General features: G+C 44.2%; 1 protein-coding gene across 1 annotated transcript in view; it reads right to left on the bottom strand.

Annotated features, from left to right (window-relative positions):
- The window catches only part of Rpt5 (26S proteasome regulatory subunit Rpt5), a 35,197-nt gene extending 20,563 nt beyond the window's left edge, over nucleotides 1-14,634 (bottom strand). Inside the window, exon 1 of the mRNA XM_068362677.1 lies at nucleotides 14,477-14,634. Within this exon, the coding sequence (XP_068218778.1) occupies nucleotides 14,477-14,518 (42 nt within the window). The 5' untranslated portion in view covers nucleotides 14,519-14,634. The remainder of the gene's footprint in view (nucleotides 1-14,476) is intronic.
- Between the last annotated feature and the right edge of the window lie 303 nt (nucleotides 14,635-14,937).

Below are 14,937 nucleotides of genomic sequence, written 5' to 3' on the forward strand. Positions count from 1 at the left end.
CATCATCCGACACTTCATCAGCAGAAGGTAGCGAAGCAAAAGGACCAGAATGCTGAACCGCAGAGTCAGAACGGGTAGGAACAACAACAGAGGTTTCCTCAACTTGAGGGAAAACCTGAGGTTCAGACTGCATAGGCTGAACAACAGTCGGAGCAGAAGGCAGGTGCAAGGGTGAAGGAGGTTGACTCCTAGTAAGAGTTGCACCCAAGGATTGCACCAGCTGAGCGGAGGACGGAGGCGGAGTAGTCCGTTCCTGTTCCTGAGAGATGAGTGGAGCATGAGAAGGTTGAGGCTGCGCAGAACAAGGTAAAGTTCTAGCAAGCTGAGGCTCCTGAGGCGCAAGTCCATGGTGTAGATGAGCTTGCCTAGATGAGGGTTGAACTCGGTGCAGCGCTGGTTGAGCAGACAGACTCACGGAGGGGAGAGGTTGTTGTACCCCAACCGAGAGTTGCACCACTGGTGGAGCAGCAAGGGGAGGAGGAGGAAGAGTGTAACTCTCCTGATCCCAAAGCAAGGGTTGCCTTAAAGAAGGCTGAGGCTGAACAACACTGTGAACAGCAAACTCCGAAAGTGGTTCAACATCGTACGCCTGGCAGATGGTGCTGCGACCAGGCGGAGCAGGTGCAGGCTGGGCGAGCACAGGCGGAGCAGGTGCAGGCTGGGCGAGCACAGGTGCAGCGAGAACAGGTGGAGGGAGTGCAGGCGGTGCAACACTCTCAGCCCGACACTCACGCATCAAGTCCGAAAGCTGAACTTGCATGGACTGAAGCAGGGTCCACTTGGGGTCGGCAGAAACGATAACAGACTGAGGTAAAGTCACAGTCGGGGTCTGTATAGGCAGAACCTTACTCCTCTTGGGCGGAGTACAGTCGACCGATGACAGAGGCGAGTCGGAGCTGAGCCAATGACTACAACCTGGCTGAGCACTCGCTGACTGAACTCTACGTTTAAGCGGTCTCGAGACCTGAGACCAACGTTTCTTCCCTGCATGAAGATCAGCGGACGAGAAGACGGGCTCAATCGTCTGCAGGTGGGAGTGACGGTCTAAGGAAGACACGCCCGCAACCACCGAGGATAATTCTGTGCGCCTAACAAGGCCTGTCGAACCCTTAAGCCCTTCGACATTGCTTCTCCCCTGGGCATGGGAGCTTGCAAGAGGTCCCGGACTGGGAGGACGACTGGCTCGCACAGAAAAATCCTCACGCACCACACTGGCACCACTAGCACTTGGCACTGCACAGACACTAGCACTCGTCACAGCACTGGCACTATTTCCACCCACTGCACTCTTGACCTTCAGTTCTTTAACCTCGGCCATCAGAGACTTATGGTCACTTACCACTGATTCTACTTTATCTCCTAAAGCCTGAATAGCACGCAAAACAGTTGACATATCAGGCGGAGGGCACACAGTAGGTTCGGGGGTAGCCACTACAGGGGTAGGAAAAGGTAGGGGATCATGAGGTGAGGAAAACATAGAAGAGTGAGAAGAACTTCTCCTAACTCTAGTTCTCTCTAACTTGGATGAATATTTTAAAAGACGTACAAAATCCAATTCCGAAAGTCCGGCGCACTCCTCACACCGATTTTCTAATAGACAGGGCCTGTCCCTACAGTCAGAACAAGCGGTGTGAGGATCTACCGAGACCTTTGGAATACGCCTATTGCAAGACCTACATCGTCTATGGGAGGGAGCTTGCGAAACGTCAGACATCTTGTTTCAAAGAGTAAGTCAAAGGGTGATCCAAAAACAAGCAAAAATTCATTAACCGTTAATCAAAGTTTATATAAAAGCTAACTAGCTAATATAAAAAGGATTCCAGTATGCGACAGCCGTTAATCTAAGAGAATACTTCACCAAATATCCATGAATAAACTCGAAGACCATGAGCGTATCCCAGAACGTCTAGCCGGAAGCACGACAGAGGAATAATTGAGGAGGTGTCAACAACAAATGATTGAGTACCTGGCCACAGGTGGCGCTGGTAAGTACACCCCCTTCTAGTATTGTGATAGCTGGCGTATCCCTCCATAGAATTCTGTCGGGCAACGGAGTTGACAGCTACATGATTATCGGGTAAGTTTAATATTGAAAAATGCTTTGCCAGTTCGTTTTAAATCTAAAATCCTCCGACCAGTCATGACTGACATACAGTATATACCTGAGGATTGTAAACTGACCGACTATGATGCGAAAACCTTCCTTATACATATTTCAGAAACTTTGAGATTTTAACATAACCAGAGTGTTCGTTCAAGACAAGTGGTGTTCAAAATATTTTAAGGGTATTATTATAGAACTACACTAGAAAAACTTTACTATTGAAAAATTGGTTTATATATAGAAAATCTCCCATTTTCTTCGTAAATAACCTTTATTTCCGTCGCAGTGGGAACCGAGGTTTTGGGAGGGGGAAAATTTACTGGTGAATTGATAAACAATGGTAAAACTACAGTAACCTCTTCCCCTGAAATATTAAATTCACTCTTTTGTTTACATTTCAGAAGTAGGACATTTCTGCTCTCATTTGTGCATAGCTTCTTGAGCGATTACGAGTTTATACCTCTTGCGCACAAGCCCTCCTACTTGTTGTGCGATGACGAGTTTATACTTCCTGCGCACCTACTATACTTCCTTCCCCTACCATATGTCGAAGTTTACCAAATGTATGTATGCGCGAGTGTGACGCAGGCAGTTCTGTAACACAACTCGTTTTCTTGGGACAATGCTTCAGTTCCTTTGTAACTGTTACGTGTCAGGTATGCATTATGGAACCCAACATAAAGTGTAATGGCTGGTCTTTTGGCTATTTCGATGCCATAGCCAAGTTTCACGGTACTCCTGGTGTAGCGAATAATTTTTTATAAGCTCATTCTGTTATCCCTCCAAGGTTAAAGTGTCCCAAGTGCAACTCTAACTTAGCTTTTAGGGAAGACCAGCACATTTTCTACTGCAAAACTTCTGTAAAGATTCCCGAGACAAAAATGATATGTAAGTGTTAATCATAAAGTAAAGAATAATTTGCGATTTACTTTATCATATTGTAAGGCTTTATTTATGATTTACTTTATCATAATATAACGATTTATTTGTGATTTCTTTTAGTTTGTGATCTGGGAAGGGGCGGCTGGAGGCTTGCTAGGTCTGAGCTGAGAAGGGGACAAGGGTCCTTGGGGCTTGCCCCAGCTAAGTCTGTGAGCTGGGCACTACTAGGTTAGGGTAGGTGGGTTTGTTAGGTTCTGTGGCCTTTAACAAATCTCAAAAGTAATAACTAATCATGTTTCGTTCTGTTTTCACACACCCAAAGTCCAAGGTCCCCACCTGCGTCCGTCGGGAAGGGTGGGGTCCATAACGATAGAACGGCTTATTTGCAGTGGAAATAAAAGTAAAATTCATTGAAAGCAAACAATTCACACTAGGAAAAGCTGTTTTTCCTATAAGAAATGTTGTCTTATAGTTTTACTGTTTTAAGACTTAGTTTACAATCATATAGACATTATAGGTAGCAGAAACCATTTGCAGGAGTGATATAAATAATAGATAATTGTGATACTCTATTAGTGACCCACATGGCTCGCGTTAGCAGATTGGGCGATTATTTTGCCGGACAAAACTTTGGTGACCGAACTACCTACACACTATACTTGGTATACTTGGTCGAATTTAGAGGGTCTTCCTCACAGCTGTGGTGGTTCACCGCTGACACCAGTCCGTGAGTCCTTCTTCATGAGGGTGATCTGGTCCGGCACAGAGTTTTTGGCTGCCCTGCAGCACGCTGTGTAGCCTGGCACAGGAGGCTCATCTGGCAGCGTCTGCAGGAAGGTGTAGAGTGCTTTCTTGAATTTGGCGACCGAGCAGCCTATGGTGTGTCTGACATTTCTAGGCAGTGTACTGAACAATCTGGGGCCGTTGTGGGTGAAGCTGGAGGCAAGGAGGGTTTTTATCATCTCTGGTGTCCTGGAGGAGAGGCTTTGTCTTGCACATGAGCGCCCAGAACGCTCATTTTCACGTGCCCTCAGTAAGTAAGGGGTAGGGTCAGGCACCTGCCTCTCCAAGATTTTTCAGGCGCTGCCAATAGTGGAGCTCCCTCATTCCTTTAATTGATCTTGTGAAACTCCTCTGGACTGACTCTAGCTCCTGTATGTCCCCCTGTTTATGGGGAGACCACAGCTGGCTGCAGTAGTCAAGGATTGGCTGTATGAGGGTCTTCCACAGTGTCAGCATGACCTCCTGCTCCCTTGAATGGAAGGTATGCAGAACCCAGCCAACCATGCGCCTGGCCCTAGTGGCGGTGTCCTTGATGTGCTACTGGAAGGTGGCATCATTGTCCATGAGGACGCCAAGGCACTTGACTGCATTGCTGGGTGGGATTGGCTGCTGTGTTTTTGTCAGTAACTCGGAGTGGATGAGTTCAGTATTGGGCCCCAGTCTCATTATTTCAAATTTATCCTCATTGAATTGCATGTTGTTTGTGTCAGCCCAGTGGAAGACCCTCTGGATGTTTGCCTGCAGCTGGACAACATCCTCAGACGCACTGATCCTGTGGCTTAGGGTAGTGTCGTCAGCAAAGGAGGACAGAAAGGAGCCTGTGACTGTCTTTTCAATGTCGGCCATCAGGACCAGGAAGAGTAGGGGGCCAAGAACAGAGCCTTGGGGGACTCCGCTGATGACTTTCTCAGGCTGTCACTTGTGGCCGTCAACAGCTACTGCCTGAGTCCTGTTGGTAAGGAAGCTGTGCAGCCACAAACCCAACTTCCCTGCTATCCCCATGGCCCTCAGCTTGTGGAGAAGGATGCCGTGGTCCACTCGGTCGAAGGCCTTAGCAAAGTCTAAGTAGACCACGTCTACATTTTTGCCTTCAGCAAGGCCCTGGAGCAGCCACTCATAGTGGGCCAAGAAGTTGGAGAGACAAGACCTTCCTTTACGAAAGCCATGCTGAGAGTTACTCATCAAGCTGTTTTCCTCAAGGTGGCTAATGATCTTGTTTCTTAATATTTTCTCAAATACTTTGATGAGGTGGGAGGTGAGGGCCACTGGCCTGTAGTTTTTGTCTTGGCTTCTATCTCCCCCTTTGTGGATTGGGGAGATGATGGCCTATTTTAATATTGATGGTATAATGCCAGTGTCCAGGGAGCAGCACCAGATTTTGTAGAGAGGGAGCACCAGAGCTTCCTTGCATCTTAGTAAAAGGATGGATGGCACACCATCTGGTCCAGCAGCAGAGTTAATTTTTAGTTCACTGATGGCTTCCTGTACATCAGTTATGGTGAAAGGGATGTTCACGAGAGTCAAGGGATGTTCACGAGAGTCAAGTGATGTTGGGTGTGCACCTTAAAGAACTCAGCAGGTTCGAGAACAATCTTGGCAGGTGTAGGTTGCGAGAAGACTCTGGTATACTGCTGGGAGAGAATCTGGCATGTTTCCTCAGGGGTGTTTGACATCATCCCATTTCCTGCCTGAAGTGGTCCAACCTTGACTTGCGTTTTGGAAAATTTCTTGCAGTACTTAAAGAAAAATTTAGGGTTGGTCTTGATGTTTCACACTGCCTGCGTTTCTTCCCAGTCACGTTGCTTCTCGTGTGAATCCTTGAGTTCATTTTCTATATGTGAGATCTTAGCTTGCAGCGAGTTTTTCCGGGTGTCACTCTTTGTTATTTGCATTTGTCTATTTAAGTTCGCCCATCGCCTCATAAGCACTTTTCTGTCCCTTGGTATGTGGCTTCTTCTGGTGGCTGGCAGTTTTCTTGTTGGCACATTACCTTCACAGGCCCTGAGGATGGTTTTTAGAAAGTCATTCAGCATTACCTCAGGGTTGCCAACATGGAGTTCTGACTCCCAGTCAGTGCACTGTAGTTGGGCATTTAGGAGATCCCAATTCACTTGGCTGCTGAAGAAGTGTAGTTTGGAGAAGGGGTTCTTCTCTGTTGGTGTAGCCATTTCTGGGGAATGTGATTTGTTGTAAGTAGTGTGTATCTTGAGGAGATTATGGTCAGAGAAGATGGTCCTTTCAGCTGAGACGTAGTTAATTGCATCATTGTTATTGGTGAAAAACAGGTCAAGTACCCAATTGGTCCAGAAAAGATGAATTGGGGTGTATGTATGATAGCGGCCACCTGTATGTATTACCATGTTTAACTTGGAACACAGCAGTGTAAGGGGGTTAAAGCGCCCCCCCCCCCCCTCCCCCCTTTAAGTAAGTAGGTAAGGACACGACTTGTAGGTTAGGTTAAGGGGGGAGTTTAGATTAGTTGATGTTCCTTTTAAATGAATGGGTGAGGAACTGGCCGCTGATATACAAAGGCTCCGCTAAATTCATTTAAGGTGGTAAAAGATTTTTTTTGTACTACAATAAAGTAAAACCTATTGAATAATAATTACCACCGATACAGGCTAGATGAAGTGATGTTGCTCAGTGCCCCTATATAATAATAATAATAATAATGTTTATTGGACAAAAAATATTTACATACAAAGGTTTACAAAAAGAAAAAAAAGACTCGGTCCAAGCCCATGTGGAGCAGAGCTCTTCGGGCAATGATACAACTAAAATAATATCATCAATTAAGTAAAAATAAAAAATAAATATGGATATAGATATACAAAATGTACACATACATATACATAATCATATGTATACAAATAGATACATATAAATGAGATTCTTAGCCTAAAGACAAATGGAAATGCATATTTATATGATAAAGAAGGATGGTATATGAAAGCTAATGGTATATACAGTACATTGAAAAACTGTAGATATTAAGCAAAAAACTCAGTAAAAGAATTAGTTTTACAAATAAAAATATTCTAAACAATGAAACATGTTATTTTGATAATAAAATAAATTTTTGAATATACTTACCCGGTGATTATATAGCTGCAACTCTGTTGCTCGACAGACAACTCTACGGTAAAAACTCGCCAGCGATCGCTACACAGGTTGCGGGTGTGCCCAACAGCGCCATCTGTCGTCCAGATACCCAGTACTCAATGTAAACAAAGACTCAATTTTCTCCTCGTCCCACTGCGTCTCTATTGGGGAGGAAGGGAGGGTCATTTAATTTATAATCACCGGGTAAGTATATTCAAAAATTTATTTTATTATCAAAATAACATTTTTCAATATTTAACTTAGCCGGTGATTATATAGCTGATTCACACCCAGGGGGGTGGGTAGAGACCAGCAATATATGTTTACACTTTTATGAGCTAAGAGTTTTTATTTCATTTTAGAAGTTATCAAAATAACAAAAACAAAATAAATAGGTACCTGGTAAGGAAGTCGACTTGAACAATTACTCTGCCTTTTAAGTACGTCTTCCTTACGGAGCCTCGCGATCCTCTTAGGATGCTGATCGACCCCTAGGATCTGAAGTATCAAGGGTTGCAACCCATACAACAGGACCTCATCAAAACCCCTAATCTAGGCGCTCTCAAGAAATGACTTTGACCACCCGCCAAATCAACCAGGATGCGAAAGGCTTCTTAGCCTTCCGGACAACCCATAAAAAACAACATTTCAAGAGACAGATTAAAAGGATAAGGAATTAGGGAATTGTAGTGGTTGAGCCCTCACCCACTACTGCACTCGCTGCTACGAATGGTCCCAGTGTGTAGCAGTTCTTGTAAAGAGACTGGACATCTTTCAAGTAAAATGACGCGAACACTGACTTGCTTCTCCAATAGGTTGCGTCCATTATACTTTGCAGAGATATATTTTGCTTAAAGGCCACGGAAGTTGTTACAGCTCTAACTTCGTGCGTCTTCACCTTAAGCAAAGTTCGGTCTTCCTCACTCAGATGTGAATGAGCTTCTCGTATTAACAATCTGATAAAGTCTGACCAAGCATTCTTTGACATAGGCAAGGATGGTTTCTTAACTGAACACCATAAAGCTTCAGATTGGCCTTGTAAAGGTTTAGTACGCTTTAAATAGAACTTAAGAGCTCTAACAGGGCATAAGAATCTTTCTAGTTCATTGCCTACGATCTCCGATAAGCTGGGGATATCGAAAGATTTAGGCCAAGGCCGAGAAGGCAGCTCATTTTTGGCTAGAAAACCAAGTTGTAGCGAACAAGTGGCTTTTTCTGACGAAAATCCGATGTTCTTGCTGAAGGCATAAATCTCACTGACTCTTTTAGCCGAGGCTAAGCATACCAGGAAAAGAGTCTTAAGAGTGAGATCTTTCAGGGAGGCTGATTGTAACGGCTCCAACCTGTCTGACATGAAGAATCTTAGTACCACGTCTAAATTCCATCCAGGGGTAGCCAAACGACGCTCCTTGGTGGTCTCAAAAGACTTAAGGAGGTCTTGCAGATCTTTATGTTTGGAAAGATCTAAGCCTCTATGCCGGAAGACCGATGCCAACATGCTTCTGTAGCCATTGATGTGGGAGCTGAAAGGGATCGTCCTTTTCTCAGGTATAAGAGAAAAACAGCTATTTGAGCTACAGAGGTACTGGTCGAGGATACAGAAACTGACTTGCACCAGTCTCGGAAGACTTCCCACTTCGATTGGTAGACTCTAATGGAAGACGCTCTCCTTGCTCTAGCAATCGCACTGGCTGCTTCCTTCGAAAAGCCTCTAGCTCTCGAGAGTCTTTCGATAGTCTGAAGGCAGTCAGACGAAGAGCGTGGAGGCTTTGGAGTACCTTCTTTACGTGTGGCTGACGTAGAAGGTCTACCCTTAGAGGAAGACTACTGGGAACGTCTACTAACCATCGAAGTATCTCGGTGAACCATTCTCTCGCGGGCCAGAGGGAAGCAACTAACGTCAACCTTGTCCCTTCGTGAGAGGCGAACTTCTGCAGTACCTTGTTGACAATCTTGAACGGTGGGAATGCGTAGAGATCCAGATGTGACCAATCTAGGAGGAAAGCATCTATATGTATTGCTGCTGGGTCCGGGACTGGAGAGCAATAGATTGGAAGCCTCTTGGTCAGCGAGGTTGCAAAGAGATCTATGGATGGTTTTACCCCAAGTGGCCCAAAGTCTCTTGCACACATCCTTGTGGAGGGTCCATTCGGTTGGAATTACTTGCCCTTTCCGACTGAGACAATCTGCTATGACGTTCAAGTCGCCTTGGATGAACCTCGTTACTAGGGAGATGTCTTAACCTTTTGACCAGATGAGCAGGTCCCTGCGATCTCGTACAACGTCAGTGAGTGGGTACCTCCTTGTTTGGAGATGTACGCCAAGGCCGTGGTGATGTCCGAGTTAACTTCCACCACTTTGCCTCGAAGGAGACACTTGAAGCTTTTCAAGGCCAGATGTACTGCCAACAGCTCCTTGCAGTTGATATGCATGCTCCTCTGACTCGAGTTCCACAGTCCTGAGCATTCCCGACCGTCTAGTGTCGCGCCCCAGCCCACGTCCGATGCGTCCGAGAAGAGAACGTGGTTGGGAGTCTGAACAGCCAGGGGAAGACCCTCTCTTAGGTTGATATTGTCCTTCCACCAAGTCAGACAAGACTTTATCTTTTCGGAAACCGGGATCGAGACCGCTTCTAGCGACTTGTCCTTTTTCCAGTGAAAAGCTAGATGGTATTGAAGAGGACGGAGGTGTAGTCTTCCTAGTGACACAAAATGTTCCACGGATGACAGCGTCCCTACCAGACTCATCCACAGCCCGACTGAGCAGCGTTCCTTCTTCAGCATCTTCTGGATGGATAGCAGGGCTTGATCTATTCTGGGGGCTGATCGTCTTGTTGTTCAGCAACGTCCTCATCAGAGGGTTCCTCATCCGAAAACTGATGAGGAAACGGCAACGGAGTGGGCAACGTCTGGCTCGCTGAGTCCGGTCGCACTGGTGCATGCGTGACGGAGCCAGACACAACATCATGGAACTGCTGCACAGTCTGTGAACTGTCAACAACCATGGGTGCGCGAGGAAGCACAGCGTCAACCCGAGACTGTCTAGACCGTCTGGGTTGTGCAGTCAACACCCTACCGGGTTGCTGAGGTTGACGCACTGCGTCAAAACAAGTCACCTCTACTGGTTGTTGAACGTCCTGAACGTCAACAACCACCTCCGAGCGTCGCTTAACGTCAACGTGCGGCTGGCAACCCACACTGGGTCGCATCGGTGGAGGAACCACCTCAACTGGCAGACGCGAGTAGGTTACCTCAGCGTCAACAGGGCGCACAACCGACCGGTTGGAAGGTTGTTGGCCAGAAGGTTCGGTAGCAACCTTCTCCGCATTAAAGTCCTCTATCAAGGACGCAAGCTTGGACTGCATGTCTTGCAGCAAAGCCCATTTAGGGTCTACGGGAGCAGGTGCGGCAACAGACGGGGTTAGCGACTGAGGAGGTACCGCTTACCATCCCTGAAAGCCTTGTTATGCATGACATAATTGTACAGCAAAACTTCAAAGGCTCGAAAACAGCTGTGAGGTTGACCTGTAAAAAACTTGGAGCGTCTCCTGGCCAGGCGCCAGGGAGAGTCTACGAGAATTGAGAAGTCTATCTGGGCAGAGGCATGAACTCCCAAGCCGAGAACTTCTCTCGTGTCATATCAGACTCTCGCTCTATAAACCAGTTTAAAAGAAGGGAAAGCAAAGGCTGTATCCCCCAAACTCCTCCTGGTGAAAAACCAGTCGCCTAGCCAACGTAAAGCTCTCTAGGAGAGCGAGAGAGCACTAGCTTAAAAACAACGGTTTCGAAGTAGCTAGGCCTAGTGTAAGCTCTGACGTTTAGGCGAACGAGGAGCAGCAGTTACAAAAAGATCCGGACAAAGATCCTTAAAAAAATCATCATGATTTAATTAAAGTCCATAGGGGGCTAAGCAGCTTTAGGCTCCTCTCCATCTGACAGAGTCCTCAAGGGAATATCAGTAGGAGGGGGAACAGCAACTTCCTCATCTACAGGAACCTTGTCCGATAAAAACTGAGTCTCAAGCAAGGAAGAGACCTACCGTGGTGGCAATGCTTTACAAGCAGAGTCCACACTCACTGGTGCATTAGTAGCGGACCAGAACGCAACGTCATGTAACTGCTTGACAGTCTGTGAACTGTCAACAACTGAACTGTCAACCACAACAGGTGCGTGAGGACGCACAGCGTCCACTCGAGACTGCTTTGACTGCCTAGACTGAGCAGTCAAAACAACTCTAGAATGCGGAGGTTGACGCACAACGTCAAAACAAGTCAACTCCGATTGTTAGTGAACGTCTTGAACGTCAACAGGAGCATCAGCAAGTGGCCTAACGTCCAAATGCGGCTGAAAAACCACACGAGACCGCATCGAGTGTGGTTCTCAACAACCTGACTGACGTGACTAAGCTACGCCAACGTCAACAGTAAGCACAAAGGAACGTTAGGTTGGCTGAAAGCCAGGATATCGATGAGATAAACGGCTAGACTCAACGGACTAATCGGCAGAATAGTCTTCCATAAGGGAGGCAAGCATATACTGCATGTCTTGCCATACAACCCATTAAGGATCAACACAAATGGTTGTTGTAAGAGACGAGGGTAACGTCTGTGACCGCAACACTTTGCCAACAAAAAAAGACTCTCAAAGTCTGTGTTACGCTTTTGTAAGGCGGCGAGCAGTTATCCGATGACTGCATAGGGTCAGAGCTGTCCTAATGGTTGTAATCAGGACGCTGGACCTGTCCTGAAAGGACTGACTTTCGCTTAAGGGCTACGAAACCTTGTGACAGGTTTCTTATGCGAAAAGCCTTCGGATGACGAGGAGAAACAACGTCTCTCTCGTCTTATGGTAGGGGAGATCTTGGTAAGATACACCCGATACCATAGAGGGAAAACGTCTGTTCGTTGATCAAGGCCTCTCGAACCCATAAGTCGTTTGACATTACTTCTCCCCTGGGCTTGGGAGCATGCAAGAGGTCCCGGATTAGGTGAACGACAGGCACGAACAGACGAACCCTCGGACGCAACACTGTAACACTTTGCGCATATCACTTTATCACTTCGATTTTCTGTTTTGCACTTATTTCACTGAAATCGAAACTTTTACTGATTTCTACCTGAAACACGCAATTCTACCCTTCATTAAAAGGTAGTAATTGCGAAATCAGTCGTATAATGCAAGCTCATTAATACCAGCAAAAAACAGAAAACATATTTTAAGATAAAAAAATCAGTGGCTGGGAAAGAGACTAAACACTAGTTCATATAACTACGTTTTCAATCTCTCACCGCACATAGCCTGGGGACGAGAATAAAAAAAACTAAAAACGTTTCATCCTTCCTCCCCGTACAGCGACTAGGGACGAGAGTAACTCGAGAACAACGTTACCCGCTTGAACGGAACGTTTTCTCTCCTCTCTCTCCCTCCGTCTCTATCTCTCTCTCTCTTTCTCTCTTGATTTCGCACCTAAGAGAAGAGCCCAATTATATTTCGTCAAAAAAAAACATGTTATTTGACTAAAGGAAAAAACTGAAAGGTTTTTCAAATAAAAAGTTCCTTTAAAATAGAATTTAAAACATTTAAGCTAAGAAAGAATGAACAAAACGTCAGAATCGATTTACTCTTACTGCAAAGTGAAACCGTGATACACTCTCTCTCTATCGTAACGATAGAGCGCATGTTGAACGTCCTGAACGTCAACAACTGCGTAGCATAAATAAACTAAACGTTAGTTCATCTTTGAAAACAGTACGAAGACTATCAAAGAAATTCTTTCATAAAATATTACATTTAAAAAGTTTTAAATCCTTAGCTCTTTAAAAGCTAATTACGATATAAAGGGCTCAACGTTGATTAACTTCGGTTTCCAAGTTAGGACCGCCTACTCTCAGGAAAGGTCGCAAATAAACAAAACATTAAAATTTATTTTTATATGTTTATAATAAATGGAAAGTTAATCGAAGAGGCCTAATAAAGGCGGAGAGATATAAAATATATAGAGGAAAATCTATAACGTGATAAGATAATTACTAAAAGCCTAAACACACTTCCGTCTAAGGGAAGGGTCGGCCATTTAAAAGTGAAAGAAAGTCCATACTCTCTTTGTCACCATAATTAAATCTATCCAAAACGAGTTCAAGATTTAAGATGAAGATAAAACACCTGCATAGCGAAAGCTCAAAACTAGAATAAAGTACTTCACCAATTAGTTGTGAAAAAACTCAGCAACAGCGAGTAAGTACGTCTTGTCGATAGCTCGACAGAGAGAAAATTGAGTCTTTGTTTACATTGAGTACTGGGTATCTGGACGACAGATGGCGCTGTTGGGCACACCCGCAACCTGTGTAGCGATCGCTGGCGAGTTTTTACCGTAGAGTTGTCTGTCGAGCAACAGAGTTGCAGCTATATAATCACCGGCTAAGTTAAATATTGAAAAATACTTGCGTTTTGGTTAGGTAGGCAAGTATAAATATTTATTAATAAAGCTTAATACCCAGATAACAGGAGATTTGTATATGATTTCCTAAAAGATCGAACACTAAGCAGTGCCTTTAGATAAGCGGGCAGAGTATTCCAAAGTTTAATACGTTGGTATAGATACGATTGCTCGCATCTATTAATACATATGAAAGGAAGAGTTAAGTTTGAATTTCTTGTTCCATATGGATGAACTGATTGTTCCTGAATTATTTTTCGTCTTAAATCTGGAAATTTGTTCAAAATAAGTGTTTGGAACATCATATTCATTAAGGAGAGCTTATAAGTGTCTTCCAGCTTCAATATCGAGAGAGACCGGAAGAGTAGCGATGTATGAGCTAAGTAATCACTGGAGCTTATGATTCTTACCAGTCTTTTTTGAATTACAATTAATGGTTGCAAGACATTTCTACTACTACTCCCCCACGCCGTATTGCAGTAATTTAGGTGAGGAGATACTAACGAGTGATACAATTGTTTTATAATATATAAGGGGAAATACTCTTTTAATCTATATATGATACCCATTACTTTGGCAATTTTATTAACCGTCATATTTACATGCTCACAGAAAGTTAGTTTATTATCAAGAATTATCCCTAAAAATTTACCACTGGACTTCTGATCCAGAGTGTGATTTCCTATAGCAACCCTTATGTTATCCGGAACTCTACGTAGAGAAAAGATTATGAAGTATGTCTTTCTTTCATTTAAGGTTAACTTATTTGCTAGTAGCCAGTTTTTTACATGAGTTAAATCAGCAGTTAGTGTATCACAGAGGGAGTAGATATTTTTATGTCTAAAATGAAGCTTAGTGTCATCGGCAAAGAGTATGGAGCTTAACCTACCTACTGATCGAGGTAGATTATTGATAAAGGCGAGGACTCTTCCACTAAAATTGACACAAATTACACCAAATCATACACAGCTGCCTCTGCATTTAGCATATTTCCTAGATAAGAAAAGGGAGTAATGTTATCTATACCATAGGAAAACTATTAGTACGTTCTCGGTTCCTAAATCACGAAAGTCGGCTAGGATAAGGAAAGCCAATCTTATGGTGCCGTAAAACAATTAACCTAGAACTATAACCGAAAATGCACGGATTTCCTGGACATTGAGAGCTTACGTCATCGTCTTGGAGCATGGGATCTTCCTCTAAGTTCGACATTTTTCACAGATGGCTTAAGACGAAACACAATAACGAGTGGCCGATGAACTTTCTGATTCAGTGTGACTTGTTTACAACTCAGGTCCGAATTGGGAAGTCGAAGGTCAAACCATCATTCAGACTCAAAGGGGCTACGAAAACAAACATATTGATTTATATATATTCTTATTATGTGAAGGAATTTATCTTTTTTAACATATTTTGATACAAATTTAAACTAAACATAGGAATATATATAAAAGAAATAGAAAAAAAAGTGCACGAGCACCTGAGGTGCCGTTTCAAAGGGAACTTATGAACTAATAAACCCTCGACCTTAAAGAGTCATAAAGAAAAGACTGATTAATTTGGGAAAGGAAAACAATGAGTTCAAGAGAAGAATTAAACTTCAGGAGAGCTTTGTAGTCTCATACATACTG

This window comes from Palaemon carinicauda, chromosome 39 (genome assembly GCF_036898095.1).
Source record: "Palaemon carinicauda isolate YSFRI2023 chromosome 39, ASM3689809v2, whole genome shotgun sequence".
NCBI classification, from domain to species: Eukaryota; Metazoa; Arthropoda; class Malacostraca; order Decapoda; family Palaemonidae; genus Palaemon; species Palaemon carinicauda.